Raw genomic sequence first — 19361 nt, 5'->3', positions numbered from 1 at the left:
ATGTTTTTACTTTTTAGTTTTTATTCTTTAATTTGGGGGGTAAAATAGGTATTCTACAATCATTAAAGGGTCGGGCCAAGTCGGTGCACAATAGGCCGGTCTCGGTCGGGCGTTATTCGGTCGGTCTTGGTCGGGCGCCCGACGGTTCAAGTAGCAAAACCGAGACAGACCATTTATAAACAGGCCGGGCTCAAGCCCGACACGTTTAATAAACGGTCCAGGCCAGGCCGGTCTATAAACGGTCGGTCCCGATCGGTTTAGTCGGTTCGGGCCAAAAATTGACACCCCTAATCAAGGGTGCTATCCCAAAAGGCAGACACAGGAAAAACATATACCCTAGTAGCAAGAATATAAGCAGGTTGCACCATATTTCGAGGCAAATGAACAACTCGAAACCCCAAAAAGTGAGTAGCTAATAAAGAGATATCTCGAGTAATAGTTTAGAGTTCAGGGTAGGCTGGATTTGAATTGCCATTGATAGCATTAACCACCTGCATGTAATCAGAAAAGCAAACCAAGTAGAAGATGTAATTATCCACGGCCCATCGACACAAGAGAGCTTAATGCAAGGCCTTCAATAATATGTAGGGGCGACTACGAGATAGGCAAAGCAACAACTATCTTGAAACAAGACTTAGAATATTCAAAACAACAAACCCAATTCCAACGGTCTTCCTATGATCATTAAAGGAGGCATCACAAACAACACATTCCCATCCATTTGGAACAACACTTTGACTGCCAAATATCATTATCACATGCATCGATCGTAATGGATATGGTGTACAATACATCACCTCTATGTCAAATTTTAAAGCCTAATTCAATCAAAGAAGTAAGTTTCCTATCTAGAAGCGTGGTTTCTGAGCTTGCACCCTTCTGTCTATCTCTTTTCTTCGCCTTGTAAAATGATTTTCCTATCCACCATAGATTGAACCAAAAGGAGATGCTGATTGGATCTCACTTGAGCATAGGAGCTATGTTTCTAGACAAAGAACAGTTCCCTTTTATCAAATACTTTCCATATAGGTATTCATCTCATATATGTCAATACATGTAGACTAGTAATCTATATATTAATGTACACTCTCCCAAATTTAAGCAGAATAAACGATTTAGATAAGAAAACCATGAAGATGAATGGGTGAGATCATCACAAACAATTCCAATAACTAGTGTGTGTGTAACAATACCAACTATAAAGGTATGAACATATCTCCAAATTTTTAAGTATTGGGAGTCTTTTGTCCCAAAAATGATTACCATGCCAACATCTATACACACATGTTGAAAATGTGCAATGTCATTTTCAATGTCTACCTCCATATGAATAACCAAAAAGTTTTTAGATGTGGGCACTCCAGCTAAGATCATCTCTCTCTCTCTCTCTCTCTCTCTCTCTAGTATATTTTATCTTACGTTTTAAAAGGCATATGAGTCTTAACATTATGGTTAAAATTGAGGTAAGGTTTCGTGGAAGATGCATCGAAGTGCAGCCTTCACATACATTTAAGGATGAGGCACATAAGATGAAAACTTAAAGTTTAAATTCGTGTTTTATAAATTTCCCAATATATGATTCCATGTACTTTGGTCCACAATCATTAAATCCGCTATGTCATATATGAAAGAAAATAAATGCGGAACGATTCATGAAGATCGATAATCATGCACCATAAATACTACAAAACAAGTTTTAGGCATACCTGAATCTATGGCTGAAGAATAAGAACTCCTCAATGTCTTCTTGTATGCTCCTCGTACAACACGATCAATGTTGGTCTGGTCTACCCTCTTTCCCTTTTTTTGCTTTTGGTCGTTAGCATCACTTAATGGGTCAGTGATAACTATATCACTTAATGGGTCAGTGATAACTATATATAGAGGTGAGGTTAGGGACCAACCCTGCAATAAAATTAGGGTTTCCTCCCCATTAAGGAAACAATACTTTAGGTCCACATATAGTAATAAATATTTCATACCATTAAGGTATGCTAATAGAATCCAATATCTCCATAGAGATCACTTACCAATAATATTGGATTCTTTCTGCTTACTCCATCTTTAGTCAACACCACTAAATCGATTTTGGAAACAAATCTTTGACTATGCTAGCCCACCTAATAGGAAATCTTACAATATACTGGTTAATTTATCAAGGAGATTGTCAAGACGCTCCATCACTACTGTAGAGTGACTTCACTCAATCAATGCTACAACAATTTAATTAGTTGAGTGTCTAAGAATGTGGTTTTTACTGCAAAAGTCCTGTCATAGGATGCAATTTATAATTGAAAAGAATGAAACTAAATGCATGATAAATTGTCACCCTTTTTAACTCCCCCCCCTCCCCTTTATTTATTTATTTTTAAGTTCAATCGTTGTGTTTGGAGCAAAAAAACAAGTCTTTACATTATTTTTATTTTTTTTTGTTAACCAAGGTGTCCGAACCAGTTTACGTGCACCTCGACAATTCTTCATAGATGCATAGATGAGGAGTTGAACCTGAGATCGTACGTTTATCCACACAATCCCCAATTTACCCTAAATAGGGGTGTAAGTTTAGCCCTAATGATTCGAGCCCGTCTTGAGCCCGAACCCTGTCTAACCTGACTATGAGGGCCAATCTGACCCTAACCCGCCCTGAGTTTAACCTTGATTATTATTATGCTTTATAGAATGCATGTGTCTCTTCTAGCCAAGGGAGAACCATATTTCTTGGTGGGAGTTTCTTGTTCTTGTCATTGAGTTTCTTGTGTAACAAGAATATAATAGAGAGAACAGTATAGTAGAAAAAGAGAGCACAAAGCCAAAAGAAAAACCTATCGCTACAACCATGAAATAAGAAAATGAGGAGAGATGGGGGCTTTTCCGTACTTGAGTTTCTTGGTTCTTATATAGTGAAAATTAAGCATTATTGTAGATCAAGATAAAATTATAACAATAGTGAATGATTGGGTTATGTCTTAATATGTTGATTTTTTATGGAGGGGATTAAAAAAGGGTCCCATGAAAAAATAGGGACACATAGAATCTCCATGAAAAAATGATAAAATATCATGTTCAGTATAGTTTAATGGAGGAATTCATTTTAAAGTTTTAATTAAAAACCCTTTGCTTCAAATCTGTCAATTTTTTTAATTTTCAAATGTTGTACTTATCGGAATGTGATTCTACTAAGAAGACCAGCTAGGGTCAACCCGACCCAACCCGGCCTAACCCTGAGCCCGGTAGGGTTGGGCCTAAGCATGAACCCGGCAGGGTTGAGTTAGGGTTTTGGGACCTACAATTGAGTTAGGATTATAAGAAATCTGGCCCAACCCGACTCTATTTCATCCCTGACCCTAACCATCTGGACAACCTAACTTTCGGGTATAACAAGGTGTACAAAACTAAGATTGTAATTATTTATTTTTGATATAATTTTGTTACAATTTGCTAGTGACAAGAAGGTTTTCCCTTATAATTTATACCGTTACTTCCCTTATGGTTCATGCCATGTGGCTGATTTTCTTGAAGATTCTTAGAATTGTGGTCATCTTCTTGCAAACTTTGGAGCTATTCTAGTTTTATATAGATAATTCTACTTTATGCCATTGCTTGGTGAAATTTGTGGGACAAGAAATATTTGGATATTTGAAGGTCAATCAAATAAAATCTAGAATTGTACCCAAAAAAAAAAAAATCTAGATAAATTTGGGTTATATTGTTTTATTGGAGTCAAATTACCAAGGAATTTGGAGGGTGTTTCTGCTCAGCTCTTACTAACAAATTGTGACGATCCAATAAGAAGCCAAATGGCAGCTCTTTGTTTTGGTTTGGATTGGGCCACGTCCTATCTTTACTTGAGTTAACCTCTCACCCAACAAATAGGTAAAATTAAAATTAATTTGGATTTTCAAAGGATAATCTGTGGTTCCATATGAGTTGAAGCATGAGCATCCTACATAAGCATTAGTCATTTATTTTCATGCCCCATTTTGGTTTGGTCCCAAGAAATAAGATGTTTTTGGTGCTTTTTTTATTTATTGTTTTGGTGAAATATTTCAGAAAAATTTATAGTTAATGTAAATATATTAAAAGAAAGAAAGAAAGAAATACATATAGGATATAGAATTTTATTAAAATTAGAAATACATATAGGATATAAAATTTTATTAAAATTAGACTCTGAAATTTAACACGCAGTTAATTTAGATTATGTCTTCTCTATCCAATGGTTGTAATGGACATATCATTTATCTACGTGACAAAATAGATGCTTTGCGACATTTGGAAAGATAACAAAACCTCATATAAAATTGACTTCAATACAATACATTTTTAGGGTCGTATTTCACATTTAAGAGATCAATTTCAGTAAGAATATCATCTCTGGTCTCAAAGATTATGATAAATATAAGTCTTGAAATGTACTATAAATCTCATTTTGACGAAGAAAATCTTAACGAAAGAATATGAAAAAAGGGTTTAAATCTAAATCGTAGTTGTTATCATCAAAAGAAACAAACCGAAAAAATCGAAACAAAGAATCTAAACAAATATTTTTTATTGAACTAACTATTTTGCTTCAATCACTGACATGAAACATTTCCAATATTTTTGCCGAAATGGAAAAAAATATACAACTAAAGGTTTTTATCTTTTTTACTAGGGTGCTAAGACCACAAATCCTACTTTAAGTTGGCTTAAAAGGTTCATCATTGGACTAATTGGACCAAATTGAGAACAACTCAATAAAAAATTGAAAATTGGGTATGGGGGCTGGTTTTTTACCCAACTTGAACCCAAGGCAGTAGCCAAACCCAACTACCTGCAACTAGGGTTCCAAAGGTAAAATTTGAGCTGGACACATTACACTCTAGGGTGGAGGTTTATACCATTGGGCTTGGACTGGGCTAGGATTAGTCCCCACCATTCTAATCCCAATGTACTATTTGTGGGCTACAAAATAAAGCACAAGGCCACAACCAATCTAACTGAAACGTTGGGCTGGTAGCTCAAACTTTGGAATGGGCCATCCATTGCGCAAGGCCCATAGGCTCGTCTGATTACAAGATGTAAAGGAGATCAAATGAAATGGGAAAAAGTAGCATAAACCATGCGCCTGGATATACGACCGGGTGAAATGATCGTTCTGTCCCTGTTGATGCATGCTTCATATGCTACTTTTAAAGTAGGATTTAGAATCTCTTATACATGCTTTGTCAATTTTGAAGGTACGAATGTTGTAATCTGGAGGTCAAGCGATAAAAACAGCCTTTTGACATTATTGGGGTAAAACTACATAATTTTCATCCGAAAACAGATCAGCTGCTCGTACGATCACCTGGTGAGTCAGCGTCCAACACTTATCCTTTTTGTTCACAAATATATCCATCTTCATCCTTATAAGGGCAGAAGGTGGGACATGTGTTGAACGCTGACTCGTATGATCAGGTGATTGTACGACCAACGGATCCTATCTCTTTTCATCCCCGAACCTCGTGCACAGTATTGCCTTTATGCATACTTTGCCAACTCTCCAAAATAAAACGATATTGATAATCTTCCACGCTAACAAGCTCTCCAAAGTCCAAGGAGGTAATGTGTGAATTTTGTTTCCATAATAGATCTAGCTCCTTGTAAGGATTTCCTCAAAAATAGGAAAGTAATTCCCTTAGCAATCGCGGTTGGCTATAATTTAGAAGGCTGAGTACGTCAGCATTCTCAAGAGGCGTGGAGATGGGAAATAGCCAAATAGGACCATGCTGATGTGGATCAAGCCTTTTTCCACAACCACAAGTAACGTCTGATGAACTAGTCCAAATAGGGATGAGGCTCCCACTCCCCCAAAGTTTAATCTCACGTAGAATTCCATGTCATAGTTATTATCTTTGCATGTGCATGGTAACCACGTAATTATCTATCAATCATATATATCCAATAAATTAAATATGGTAAGGCAAATCCCATGTAAGCTAGGGTGCCCTGCAGGCTTGATTGCAACTGTGGAAGCCAATTCAATAAAGAAGTCTTTAGTCCTAGTCATCATCTTGAAGGCCCTCTTATCATGGAACGTATATCCTCCTATAATAAGTCAAACCTCCTTCTTTAGGGTACTTCCCCATTCAACAAAGGCAATATTATAAATACTAAGTTTGTTGACATCAATACACATCTTAGTACTCTTGAAGCCGCCTTGAAGAACCTACTGAATTTCTTTTTGTACTTACTTTAAGAGAACATCATTTTCCGAATCAGTTCCTTATGGAGAGATCACCAACATTGCCTGGGATACAACCCCCAACCTTTGGGAACCTAATTACCATTCTTAGCATTGATGGAGGAGGAATAAGAGGAATCATCCCTGCAACTATTCTCGAATTCCTTGAATCACAGCTTCAGGTTTCTTCAATTCCTAACCCTAAACCATGATATAAGGGTGTCTCTTATCAGGACACCTAATTCCGTTTATGTGGAATGATCTTTACTCCTTTTGGACTGAGACTTGACATGTGAACAAAGGATTTGGGTCTATCTGCCATGCACGTAGCAGAAGTAGACACCACCATGGCTTGGTTACGTAGACTATGAGAACAAACCTTCTCCTTTTTCTTTTGAAACTATTATAAGCTTATTGATGATGTTGCATGGGTTTGTTAATTATGATTTTGGTGCACAGGAGCTGGATGGTGAGGATGCGAGACTTGCAGACTACTTTGATGTAATCTCAGGGACAAGTACAGGTGGTCTTGTGACAGCCATGTTAACTGCTCCAGACCAGAACAATCGTCCTCTCTTTGCAGCCAAAGACATTAAGTCATTCTACCTTGAGAACTGTCCTAAGATTTTCCCACAGAAGAGGTAACAAAAAATTATCACAAGGATTTCATTCTCTCAGTTCAGTTTCACTACTATGGGTTTTTTCTGAATTCCTTTTTTCTGTTTCAATGATAGTGGCTTTGGTGGTATGATCACAAAGCTTTTCCAATCACTAATAGGGCCCAAATATAATGGGAAGTATCTTCATGACCTTGTAAGGGAGAAGCTGGGAAGCACTCGCTTGCATCAAACCTTGACCTCTGTTGTGATCCCAACTTTTGATATTAGGAGTCTCCAGCCTACTATCTTCTCCTCCTGTGAGGTTGTTACTTGTTCTCTTAAGGTTCAGCCATGTGTTCTTGACTTCATCTTAAGGTCATGAATAATTACCCACCCTCATGTCCTTTGTGATCATATGCAGGTGAACATAGATCCAACTTTGGATGCGCAACTCTTAGACATATGTATTGCCACTTCTGCAGCTCCAACATACCTTCCAGCCTATTATTTCACTAACCAAGATGAAGAAGGGAATGTGAGAGAGTTCAACCTCATTGATGGTGGTGTAGCTGCTAATAATCCGGTAGGGACAAGCCATTGTTTTTGTTGTGGAGTTTTCTCCATCTATTTCTTAATTTTTTTTCCTCTTCCTCCTTTATCATTCTTGATGGCTGGGAGGACTAGACACGCACCCAACACATGGGCACTTGCTCCAGGTCCTCCTAGCCATCGGATGCCTAGTTGGGCATTGACCCAATGGTTGGAGAGGATCTTTTTCTGGAAGAATTCGGGCTACTAATTTTCAACTCCTTGGTTATAGACGTTGGTCGCCATTAGTGAAGTAACAAAGCAGGTATTCAAGGAACATCCAGATTTTTTCCCGATCAAGCCAATGGACTATGGTCGATTTCTAGTTATCTCGATAGGGACTGGCACAAGAAAGATGGAAAGAAAGTACAGTGCTAAAATGGCAGCAAAGTGGGGTGTTATGGGATGGTTACTTAATGATGGCTCTACTCCATTGGTAGATGTGTTTACACAAGCAAGTGCAGATATGATCGACTTCCACTTAGGTGTGGTATTTCAAGCTTTACACTCTGAAGATAATTACCTACGAATTCAGGTAATACATAACTCCTTTCTTAGATGATTCTCTATTTGGGCCAATGGGAGCACTAGTAGAAGCATCAATAGGGGCGGGACTTCTGCTTTTTATGAGGGTTGGGAGAGCCATTTCGCCCCACACTGTCTGAGTGTAGGGGTGGCATTGCCTTTTAGGCTTATTTTTTCGAAATAATATTCAAATGCAGATCATAATCCTGTGAATTGATATTAACTATATGCCTTTCTGATGGAAATTCAGGATGATTCATTAACTGGAGCTGTATCTTCAGTTGATATTTCTACACAAGGGAACTTGGAAAATCTTGTGGAGGTTGGTGAAGAGTTGCTGAAAAAACCAGTTTCTAGGGTGAACGTGGAGACTGGTCATACTGAGCTTGTTGAAAATGGTGTAACTAATGCTGAGGCTCTTAAGAAGTAAGATTAAATTCATGGTTAATTTTCTTGACATTATCTTTAGTCTTACACCCTAGACTGAAATCTAACCTTTAGATTGAATTGGAGAAGGTATGTACAATAGGTGGTAAGATTTAATGACGAAATTCACCTTCCCAAGAATCCAATCATAGGGTCATATTCGTTACAGGAAAAAAAAAAAATCATAGGGTCATATTATGGTGGATGAAGAGATTCTCTCTCCATCTTGAAGACAGAACAAATTCTCCTATAAAATTTGAGGAAGAAAGTATTGAGTTTGGATACTCTCAAGTATGTTCACCTGGACATACATGTGAGAATCCAATACCTATCCCACTTACTGCCATTACAAGGGTAAAAAGGGGTGTATATATATATATACACACAAAAGGGACAGGTGCTGAATCCTCACATGTACGTATGATTGAACATATATGCAATGGGCAATGGATTCAAATTCGAAAGGGCTACCCGATAGTGTGTACTTGTGATAACACATAGTGAGTGTGAAAAGACCGTGCTACCCTGTTTTGAAGATGCTTGCACGCGGTCTTCCATTGGTCGCGGATGCTTGTGTTTTCGTGTGCTATATATATGGTGGCATTCTCTCACATAAAATTCAATATGTCCTTAGTTTACGATATTGATAACTTCTCTTTGCTACAAGCAGATTCGCAAAATTGCTTTCAGATGAAAGGAGACTTCGTGGGCAAAGATCGGTGCCTCAAAAGTTGTAGAATAATGGACAAAGTTCACAAAATCAGCCTAGAGTCCTCAATATTTGGTGCCTATATGTGAATGCTTACTTCTATGGTTTTGGTTGTAGTCGGATCATATTTGTTCCTTATTGTGTGTAATTTATTTTTTAATTATTCTCTAATATATAAAATAAATACAATTCCTCTATGTCCTCTCTTCGAAGTCCCATCTGAAATCTTCAATAATGAATGGAGGAGCAAATAACTAAGATTCAGAAGCATGAGATTTAACAACTTTCTTTGCTAGTAAATCTGCTATCACATTCATCTCTCGATAGCAATGATAATCTCCATGTTGAGAGTCGACCCTAACTAATCGGGATAAGACTGAGTTGAGTTGAGTATATGTTCATAGGGAAAAAGATTCGAGTTTGGATCCTCTCCAACTAGAGGGAGAGAATATCATCTCCAAACAAGGTTTCCCCATGCCATGTGTCATGAGAGGAATACCACCATTTAAGGGTGTTAATCGGTTCGGTTTCGATTTAAACAATTGAATTTGATTCGGTTCATAGGTATTTTAGCTAAAACCTAAACGGTTGCACTTTCTGAAACCGTAACTATTTAGTAAACGGTTTCGGTTTCCAAGGTTTTTAAATGGTTTCGGTTTCATCGTTTTAAACGATTTCGATTTTGGTTTAATCCATACGGTTTCTAAACGGTTAGCAATCGGTTTGCTAGTTTATTCACATGTTTACTAAAATTTGATTTTGGTGATAAATGATTCAATCTTGAGAATGTGAAATGCAAATGTGTTTTGTTAAAACAACTAAACAACTAAGCAAAAGAAAATATTTTGATAGAAAATAGTCTCAAGCGCATCTAACAAGTCAGTATGTAATCCTTACAATAAGGATTTTCTTCTTCTCCCTTTTCCCCAAAATAATGTGTTATAATATTAAAAAATATATATTTAATATGCCATGGTATTAGCAAAAATTGCATTTTTATCAATATACATTCTACTTAGTGCGTTGGATTAATTTAATCAGCATTCCAAACAATGAGTAAGCTACTTGTAGAATTACTTGCAGGCTTGCAGAATTCAATCTTTGAATCAAATGAGATACTAATGATATTTTGCAACCACCATATTTAATCTTTTAACGGGTTAATCGGATTGGTTTTGATGGTTTAAATAGTTCGGTTTTCATGGTTTCAATTCGGTTTGAAACCACGGGTTAAATGGCTTGGTTCGGTTTCAACCCGTTTAGCTAATCGGCCTGAAACTTGAGGCTATAACTGAACCATTTACTAAACGGTTTTACGATTTCTGTATAAATGGCTCGATTCGGTTTCAATAAATGGTTTCGATTTCAAATTCATATCCTTATCACCATTGATATCTTAGCATGAAAGGGACAAACTTTTCGGTGACTGAACGATGGGATGTTTCAGACATGACCGCCCTCTACCTTATTGTTTGTTTTTTTGAGATATGCTACCGGGCCTCTGAAAAACTTCGTCCAAATAAAAATTGATGATAGAGGCACTAGAATTCTTAAATATGACCAGCGATGTAAACCAAGTACATATGATGGAGGCACTAGTTTTTTTTTTTAAATGTTATCATCATTAATTTTCATTATCTTCGCCTTGGACTGACTATGCTTCCATCAGTTTTTTTAAATGTGAACATCATTTTTCATTATCTTTCTCCTTGGACTGACTATGGATTCATCTTTACAGAAACCACATGTGTATAATGTTTTTGTTTATGTTTAGACATCATACAATTTCGTGTTTATCAAGAAAAGGATACAATGATTAATTATTGGACCAGAAGATTCTTTGGTCTGGTTTTTCAAATTTAATCTTTAACAAAGAGATCCAAATAAGCATGGACATTACAAAATATTTGATCATTCATAAAATTCTAAGTACCTCCCCATGTAAAAATACATTCATACCCTTTGTTTGGGGAAGGAAAAAGAGAGACACATGAATGCTAACATACGCCGTGCTTCAAGATAGAAAATCAATTCCTTTATTATTATTAGGGAGAAAGAGGATTGCCAAGAGCGTAGTGTGCACTAGTACCTCAATGTGTCTATATCTTTCCTCCCTCCTATGGAATGACATATCTGCTTGCCCCTATTTTGGGAGGAGAGAGATAGCGACAAGGATGAGCAATCGTAAAGTTCGACTCCCACTAGGCATACCTTGGGCTATTCACACGGGGGTGTTTAGTGCTCTTCACTGTTTTTCAGTGAAAGTTGAATGATTCTCATTCAACCCCGGTATAACCAGGTCCATATAGTTGTGGGGTCAGTATAGGCCCGTAGGACTAGTTAGGCAGAAGGCCTAGATACCCATCGTTAGCAAAAGAAAAAAAAAAAAAGGAGGAGCAATTGTATGTCATGCAGCCAGACAAATAATTCAATCCCTTAGGGAGAGGGTTCTGTAAACGGTAGTGTGGCTTCTGCACTAGCATAGGAAACAATGGGAGTAATTGTAGAAGCATCAGTAGCAACGGGATTTCTGCCTTTCATGTGGGATAGGGCGATCATTTCACCCTCTCATATGTCTTGGCATAGGGGCCAAGCTACCTCTTACTCTTCTTCTTCTTCCTGTTTGCCGTTTCCCCCTCCCAAATATAATCCTTGTTTTCAGGGAGCACGGTCATCATTTCACTGCCCCTGAAAAGGTGCTATGTCTGGGCATGAAATCACTAGACTGGTAGTATTCTTTCTCCCATTATTATCATAAAAAAAAAATATTGATATAATTTTTTTTCCGAGGTAAATTGTTTGCATTATTAATTATATATGGACAATCATGAATAACTTGTAATAATTAACAAGCTCGGATGTATTTATAATCTTCTCTCCCTCTTAATTTTTTATCTTTGAATAATTAGTAGATTCTTAAGTTCTTGGATTTTAAAAATTAGGGTATTGTGAAATCGAAACAATCAAAACCGAAACTGAACCCAAATTGATATAAAACGGTAAGAACCTGACACCGATCTGAAAATTATGAAAAACTGTACTGATTTTTCATAATTATGTACTTATATGCATGAAAAATCAAACATAAATTAAACAATATCAAATCAAAAAAAGAAATCGAAATCAAACCAAAACTGATTGAAACTAATTTCCCTCATTGATTTGGTTTCAGATTCACTCATCCTCACATGGAAACAAGTGAAACCAAACAAAACAGATCGATTGGCACCCTTATTGAAGGTTGGGAGGTTTTTTCAAACATTATTGAGTAATAACTGGAGGTTGGTGGCTGACCATTCACTGTATGATGAAAGAAAACTTCTATCATTATTAAATGTGATCAGCATTATCCTCGTGCAAAAAAATCAGTGAATCTAACTAAAACAATCCCAAAAAATCTGAGGTGGGCAATTTCATCTTCTATCCTTTGGTCATATTATATGAATCACACGTGTCTAATGTTTTTGATTTCTTTTATACTCCACACACTTTCATCTTAATCTAGAAAATAATTTAAAAAATTAGTAACCATACTAATAGTATTAATTTAACCACTAAGTGATGAAAAAGACATACCCTTTTATTTATTTATTTTTTGGGTTGGAAGATCATACAATTTCATAAAAGAAAAAAAAAATTACAACAAAATATCAGACGAAACAGAATATAATACTTAAGATTTCCCACTTTCGGCATTGCATCAGCAGAGAAATCAAACATTACTCAAGCAAAATCTAAATTTAGGACAAAATAAATCATCATGAGCAATTTCTTCCCTAATATAAGAATGATTGAAAGTGTGCAAAAAAAAAAAGTCAATATTAACCGCATCTTTAGCTCGAAAATTCGCTATCACATTCACCTCCTTAAAACAATGATTATTCCTCCAATTAATAGGTCTCAAATAAAAATACCCATATCATGCACAAGGGAAGACTCTAGAAATCTTGATAGACTTCTTCTTTAGTGGACAAAATCCAAGTGGTCATCTTTCAATTATTAAAAAAAGTCCTCCATTGACTTTTCCAAACAAATTGTTCAACACACGGCTTAGATGAAGACTTCTTGGACTCCTTCATCCACTTATCAACATCAAGATCCACTATAAATACTTGTAGTTCCTTCCTCGGTTATCATCCAAACCATCATTCATTGAATCCATATACTTACCATACAGAAAGTTCTGTTTGTAGTTCTTGAACATTACCCACTTCCTCATTTCATTTAAAATCACATTTTTTTTCACTTGAATCAATTTCTCATGGAGAGTAAGCCATCATCTGTGTCTCAGATACAACCTCCCACCTTTGGGAATCTAATTACTGTCCTTAGCATTGATGGAGGAGGAATAAGAGGGATTATTCCGGCCACCATTCTCGAGTTCCTGGAGTCTCAGCTTCAGGTTTCTATGATGAACTTTCATTGAACCTAGTCTTTATATATATAAATTATTTTTGTTAGGGATTTGGGTAGAACTTATCCTCGAAAGCTAGTTGTTAAGGAAAATGTGTCCAAGTACCTATTAAGTCTTCACATTGAGCTACCTACTTTCGATGTGAAATTATTATTTTTGTCATTCACGTGAAACCCAAACAAATTATTTACTAATATTAAAAAATTCTCTTATTTCTTCGATGGCAGGAACTTGATGGTGAAGAGGCAAGACTTGCAGACTACTTTGACGTAATTGCAGGGACTAGTACAGGAGGACTTGTGACAGCCATGTTAACAGCTCCAGATGAGAACAATCGTCCTTTGTTTGCTGCAAAAGATATCAAGCCCTTTTACCTTGAGAACTGCCCTAATATTTTCCCACAAGAAAGGTATCAAATCAGATATTAACACTTCAACTTCTTTTCTTAGAAGGAAATATTGCTCTATTAGAAATTAACCCTAGTGTTTGGAGACCTATATTAATGATCCCCATCCTTTTCTTTCTACTCACAGGGGCCCTTTTTGCTCTATTGCAAAGCTGTTCAAATTGGTGACAGGACCCAGATATGATGGGAAGTATCTTCATAAACTCGTAAAGGAGAAGTTGGGAACGACGAAGTTGAGTGAAACCCTAACCTCTATTGTCATTCCCACCTTTGATATCAGGCAACTCCAGCCCACCATCTTTTCTAGCTATGAGGTAGACCTCTCTCTCTCTCTCTCTCTCTCTCTCTCAAACACATACTACATAGATCCAAAGTAGAATCTATTCCTAAAAGAAAATACTTTTTCTCATGCAGATTAGCAGAGACCCAACAATGAATGTTCAACTTTCAGATATATGTATTGGCACCTCTGCAGCCCCAACATACCTTCCAACCTATTACTTCAAGAACGAAGATAAGGAAGGGAATGTGAGAGAATTCAACCTCACTGATGGTGGTGTAGCAGCGAATAATCCGGTAATTTTATGACTGAAAACATCCTTGTTTTCTTTTCTTTTCTCTTTTATCACTAGTCTTTGGTTAATGATGAAGTTAATTCGACGAATTAACAATTGAAACATAATGACATAAGCTAATGGATTTTTACCCACATGGTTCTAGACCTTGGTTGCAATTGGAGAAGTCACCAAGCAGGTTTGCAGGAAAAATCAAGATTTCTTCCCTATTAAGCCTATGGATTATGGTCGATTTCTAGTCATCTCTATAGGAACAGGAGCAGCAAAGATAGAACAAAAATACACTGCTAATAAGGCAGCCAAGTGGGGAGCTATCAATTGGATACATAATGATGATGGCTCAACTCCATTAATATCTGTGTTTAGCCAAGCAAGTGCAGATATGGTTGATCTCAATCTTGGTGCAGTCTTTCAAGCATTGCACTCCGAAGATAATTACCTTCGAATTCAGGTAATTTGAGTCACAAACTTTCATACTTGGAATTATGTCGAAGGTGGTCTCTTTAAATGAATCTTGAGATCCTTGAACTCTGCTAATTACTATGCCCTTCCAATGGAAATTCAGGATGATACATTGACTGGCACTCTATCTTCAGTTGATATCTCTACCAAAGAAAACTTGAGCAATCTTGTGAAGGTTGGGGAAGAGTTACTGAAGAAACCACTTTCAAGGGTGAATCTAGAGACTGGCCTCACTGAACCTGTTAAAACTGGTGGAACCAATGCAGAGGCTCTTAAGAAGTAAGGCATATTCTAAGAATTTTCTCAACTTTCTCTTTCCAGATCCTATAATATGATTGGTGCTTATCTCTTATGAAATTAAATATTAATTGATTATTTTCTTTGTTACAAACAGGTTTGCAGAATTGCTTTCAAAAGAAAGGAAACTTCGTCAGGAAAGATCACCCAATAACAAAGTGGGAAACTATTAATGGGACACAATTTGTTTAGGATATCATTGCCAGAAACTACTAAGCTCTGTGGCTAGATGTGAATCCTTAGCTATGGCTTGGATTGTTATTGCATTTGTTCTTCATTGTTTTGCATTTTATTTTTGATATTTTTTTTATGTATTAGAAATTTTGCAAATGTTGAGTTGAACCTCAACAATCATTTGTTCACTAATTCGTAAAATATTTAATTTGTTATTTGAAATAAGGCATCCTTTAAGAGACAAAATCTTGCTGGCCAATCACACTACTGACTTCCTTTGTTCTGGGATAGATAAAATTTTTATTAGAAAAGGGAGAAAGATATATATATATATATATATATATTTATATTTATATTTTAAACTAATGGAGGGGAAAAAAAATTATAAATCGATTGAAGAATAAAAGGGCAGAAAGAGGGACACAAGGCAAACCTCGAAGCTATAGAGGACCCTAATTGCTCAAAGAGTTTGACCATCTCCTCTTATTTCTATTCACCAAATGTGATGGATGGCGGAATGCCAATCTGTCAATTGCATAAGTAGACATTGCTTTGAACTGAGATAACATCCACACCATTTCTATGGGGAAAGAACGGTTGCATATATCAAGAGATAATTAAAGAAGAAAAAAAGGAGAGGGATCTGTGAAAGGTAGCGTGGTTTCTTATCAGTGTAGGGATCAACGAAAGTATGTATGAAAGCATCAGTATTGATGGGAGTTTCAACTTTCATGTGGAGTAGAGCGGTCATTTTTTTCTCCCATGTGTCTTGGCACAGGGCTATACTTCCTTTTACGGATTCTTCCCCCCTTTCAAAAAAAATAAAAACAAATATAAAAATGAAAGAATAGTGTCCATCTAACATTCCCACACCCACACACAATCCTTGTTTTCAAGGGGTTGTGAAAAGATGCCCCTGCCCCCTTAAAATTTTGGGGCCGGCTGTGTGTGGGCGTGGAGAACTCTAGACCATGGTTTCAAGTATTGATGTTGTATCGACTGTATCATATCGGCATCGATTGAGATTGATACCAATATTGACTAATCCAGATAGGTTGTTCATATCATTTTAAGGGTAAAACAATAAAACAAATATACTATTTTTTTTTTTTTAAAGCAAGGCAAAAGTGACCGATACACATCGATTCTTACTAATATCGATCTGTATTGTATTGGTTGATACCAGTACTAATACCGATACCGATAACTAAATCCTTGCTCTAGACGGATAGTGTTCTCTATAAAAAATTAACTTTTTTTTTTCTTTTAAAAGGTGAGACAGTTCTCTCAAAGATAGTGTAGCCCCTACATGAGCCAGAGGACCAATGGAAGCACACGGTAAAATAATGGGATTTCTCTTTTTTATGGGGAAAGCGATCATTTTATCCCTCCCTATATTTGGGTGTAGAAGTCACACTCCATTCTAAGCTTTTTTTCCTCCTTTAAAAAATAACATATCCTTTCTTTGTTTAAAGAAAGGAGATATTGATTTTGAATTTAAAAAATGATGCATAAGAATGTAGTCATGGTCGTGACTCATGAGATTCATAAAATACAACTTAATCGTTTCACCCTGTTCAGATGTCCAACCCTTTATTCTTTTATCTAAGACGTGAATCCGTCTGATTCAAATGCAAGTAGATATATAAAGAATGTCAAGAAAACAGACAAAGTTGTGTTGATCTATATCTATCATGTTAAGGAAGATCAATTCAATCAAAGAAAAAAAACTGTTGAGGTTGAACAATAACATACACTATCTCATACACAAACACAGAAAAATAAAAAAAAAAGATCAACATCAACTCACACTGCAAAATGGAAAAATCAAGCACAAAGGAGCTGAAACAGAAAACTAAGATAACGATATCTATTATGAATGGATTTCTATTTCCCGTGGTCTTAGGAAAACTCGGTCTTCTTATTAATTTAAAGGTCGATAGATCTATTCTCTTGGATGAAATTGATCAGTCTAATTAATATTGGCAAACAAGTTCATTCAATGCCCATTAATTATATTGTAAGAAAAGTTATTTTTTCTTGAAGAAATTTTCGTCCAAGGAAGAATGAAGAGGGAGTTGTCATTTCGATCATGGACTACGACTAAATCATTAACTCCATTTGAATCAGTCTAGCCGTAGATCAGATTGGAGTTAGGTTGTGAATAAAAAAAGTCATAGGCCTCTACCCAAAAAAAAATCTTAGGTACCTTAGTACACCCAATTAAATGGTCTTTTCACTAATTAATTAAAGTAAAAATTGAAGACTTATCTTTAGCTTGCTGTAGAACACTTTTTTTTTTGGGGGGGTGGGGTGGGGGGTGAGGGTGTGTTGGGTTGTGAGAACAAAATTATTGTATACCAGAAAACAGAACACACTATAACCACGTAATATTTTTTTTTTAAAAGTCAACTATGATTAGATTAATAATATGGAGCAATTAATGAGGCAAATAAATAGAAAAACAAAAGACACAATGCATACTAGATTAGTTACATTTCAAATTTCAGACCAAAATTCAATATATCATCTCATATTTAAGTATACCCTCCCATGTATGCCCTGCACTCCGTAGTAGTCCTTGGATATATAGTTTTATCTTATCTTGTCACTTGATAAACTCATTTTACTAGTCATCCATAAAAATAAAATAAAAAATGAATCTTAGATTTTAGAATGAAACTTAAAATGTGAGAAAATGATTTTAATACCCGTAAAAATAAAATAAAAAAAAAATTCTTAGATTTTAGACTGAAACTTAAAACGTGAGAAAATGATTTTAATACCCGTACAAATAAAATAAAAAATAAAATCTTAGATTTTACACTGAAACTTAAAACGTGAGAAAATGATTTTAATACCTATAAAAACAAAAAAAAAATATCTTAGATTTTAGACAGAAACTTAAAACGTGAGAAAATGATTTTAATACCTATATATACACAAAATTTTAGTTTCACTTGAACTACTACATAGTAGTTAATTATCTGAGGGTATACAGCTCAACCCATGGGGACGTGCCAAGCACACTCTCCTCCTTGTTATCCTTCCTTTGTTTGTTTTACTGTATTGGAATTATCGGAAAATCAAAGAGGTTGAAGACGAAGGTGTAACTTTAAATCTTACGTAAGGATGATTTGATACTAAAAGCTTTAATTAAACTGTTCCCCTTGCACTTAAACAATGAGACAACCAAGGTCTCAAGCTATCCAAACACACTGAAAATTAGGCCAAAAATCTACAATTTTCTTATTCAAACTTCATCAGAGAGCTTCGATGCTGCCAAAAAAAAAAAAAACTTTAAAACTACCAATCATAGTTTGACCTTTAGGTGAAAAAATGATGTCTGAGCCACCATATTTATTCTATGTAATCACCAAACAAGCTGTGGTGGAAAATTCATCCTATCCTTGGTTCCAATATTGTAGTTTAGTCAGAAAATAATATAATAAGAGTGATTAATTATTATTAGAGCAGAGAATTCTTTAGTCTGGTTGTTAATTTAATCTTTAATTAGGTCCATATAAGCGGCAGCCCTTGAGGTTCATTTCATGTGGCTGGGTCATAGATCAAGCAGATAAGATGAGGTTGGTAAGTGTTTAAAACATTATTATTTAACAAATTGTGTGAGAAAAGGATGTACAGGACATACATCCGGGTATTCTCAGATGGTCAAGAAATCAAAAAAATATACAAAAGGCCTTGATACTCCTGCCTTCGACATGGTCATCTTTTTTTGCTAAGAGTCAGCAAGTGAATTTTATTAATTAGGAGAAAGTATGTATATTACAAAGAATGTAGTGTAACCTTGAGACATGGCCATCAAATGCAATGTCTTATTGAAAAAAAAATCAAATGCAATGGAACATCAAATTAATAAATGAAAAAGGGTGGGACATGCACGCTGTTTGATTGTCTCTGTGTGTGGGGGGGGGGGGGAACTCAGATCGATTCATATGCATTGTTATTTACTGGTAAAAT

At 35.9% G+C, this 19361-nt stretch overlaps 2 protein-coding genes across 2 annotated transcripts; both read left to right on the top strand.

The window, feature by feature from the left end:
- Positions 1 to 6249: 6249 nt before the first annotated feature.
- LOC122073731 (patatin-like protein 2) lies at positions 6250 to 12424 on the top strand. The gene is made up of 9 exons (XM_042638354.1): positions 6250 to 6387; positions 6665 to 6846; positions 6940 to 7126; positions 7226 to 7387; positions 7625 to 7927; positions 8168 to 8343; positions 9014 to 9051; positions 10540 to 10620; positions 12225 to 12424. Exons 1-9 carry the CDS (start codon positions 6250 to 6252, stop codon positions 12422 to 12424), a joined length of 1467 nt encoding a protein of 488 aa, XP_042494288.1.
- An 833-nt stretch (positions 12425 to 13257) lies between these two features.
- Positions 13258 to 15511, top strand: LOC122074891 (patatin-like protein 2). The gene is made up of 7 exons (XM_042639881.1): positions 13258 to 13454; positions 13694 to 13875; positions 14000 to 14186; positions 14287 to 14448; positions 14593 to 14898; positions 15013 to 15188; positions 15304 to 15511. The coding sequence occupies exons 1-7, from the start codon at positions 13314 to 13316 to the stop codon at positions 15377 to 15379; spliced, it is 1230 nt and encodes a 409-aa protein (XP_042495815.1). The 5' UTR covers positions 13258 to 13313; the 3' UTR covers positions 15380 to 15511.
- Positions 15512 to 19361: the final 3850 nt, after the last annotated feature.

The sequence above is a fragment of the Macadamia integrifolia genome, chromosome 3, assembly GCF_013358625.1.
Source record: "Macadamia integrifolia cultivar HAES 741 chromosome 3, SCU_Mint_v3, whole genome shotgun sequence".
NCBI lineage: Eukaryota > Viridiplantae > Streptophyta > Magnoliopsida > Proteales > Proteaceae > Macadamia > Macadamia integrifolia.
The sequence above is the reverse complement of the archived record's forward strand: the minus strand, read 5'-3'. Positions and strand labels throughout refer to the sequence as shown.

Bases quoted from the DNA above. Each gene is read 5' to 3' on its own strand.
- LOC122073731 (XM_042638354.1), top strand. From the start codon at position 6,250: ATGGAGAGATCACCAACATTGCCTGGGATACAACCCCCAACCTTTGGG. The intron at 7,127-7,225 runs GTTGTTACTTGT...GATCATATGCAG, and splicing joins CTATCTTCTCCTCCTGTGAG to GTGAACATAGATCCAACTTT. The intron at 7,928-8,167 runs GTAATACATAAC...ATGGAAATTCAG, and splicing joins ATAATTACCTACGAATTCAG to GATGATTCATTAACTGGAGC.
- LOC122074891 (XM_042639881.1), top strand. From the start codon at position 13,314: ATGGAGAGTAAGCCATCATCTGTGTCTCAGATACAACCTCCCACCTTT. The intron at 13,455-13,693 runs GTTTCTATGATG...CTTCGATGGCAG, and splicing joins TCCTGGAGTCTCAGCTTCAG to GAACTTGATGGTGAAGAGGC. The intron at 13,876-13,999 runs GTATCAAATCAG...TTCTACTCACAG, and splicing joins AATATTTTCCCACAAGAAAG to GGGCCCTTTTTGCTCTATTG.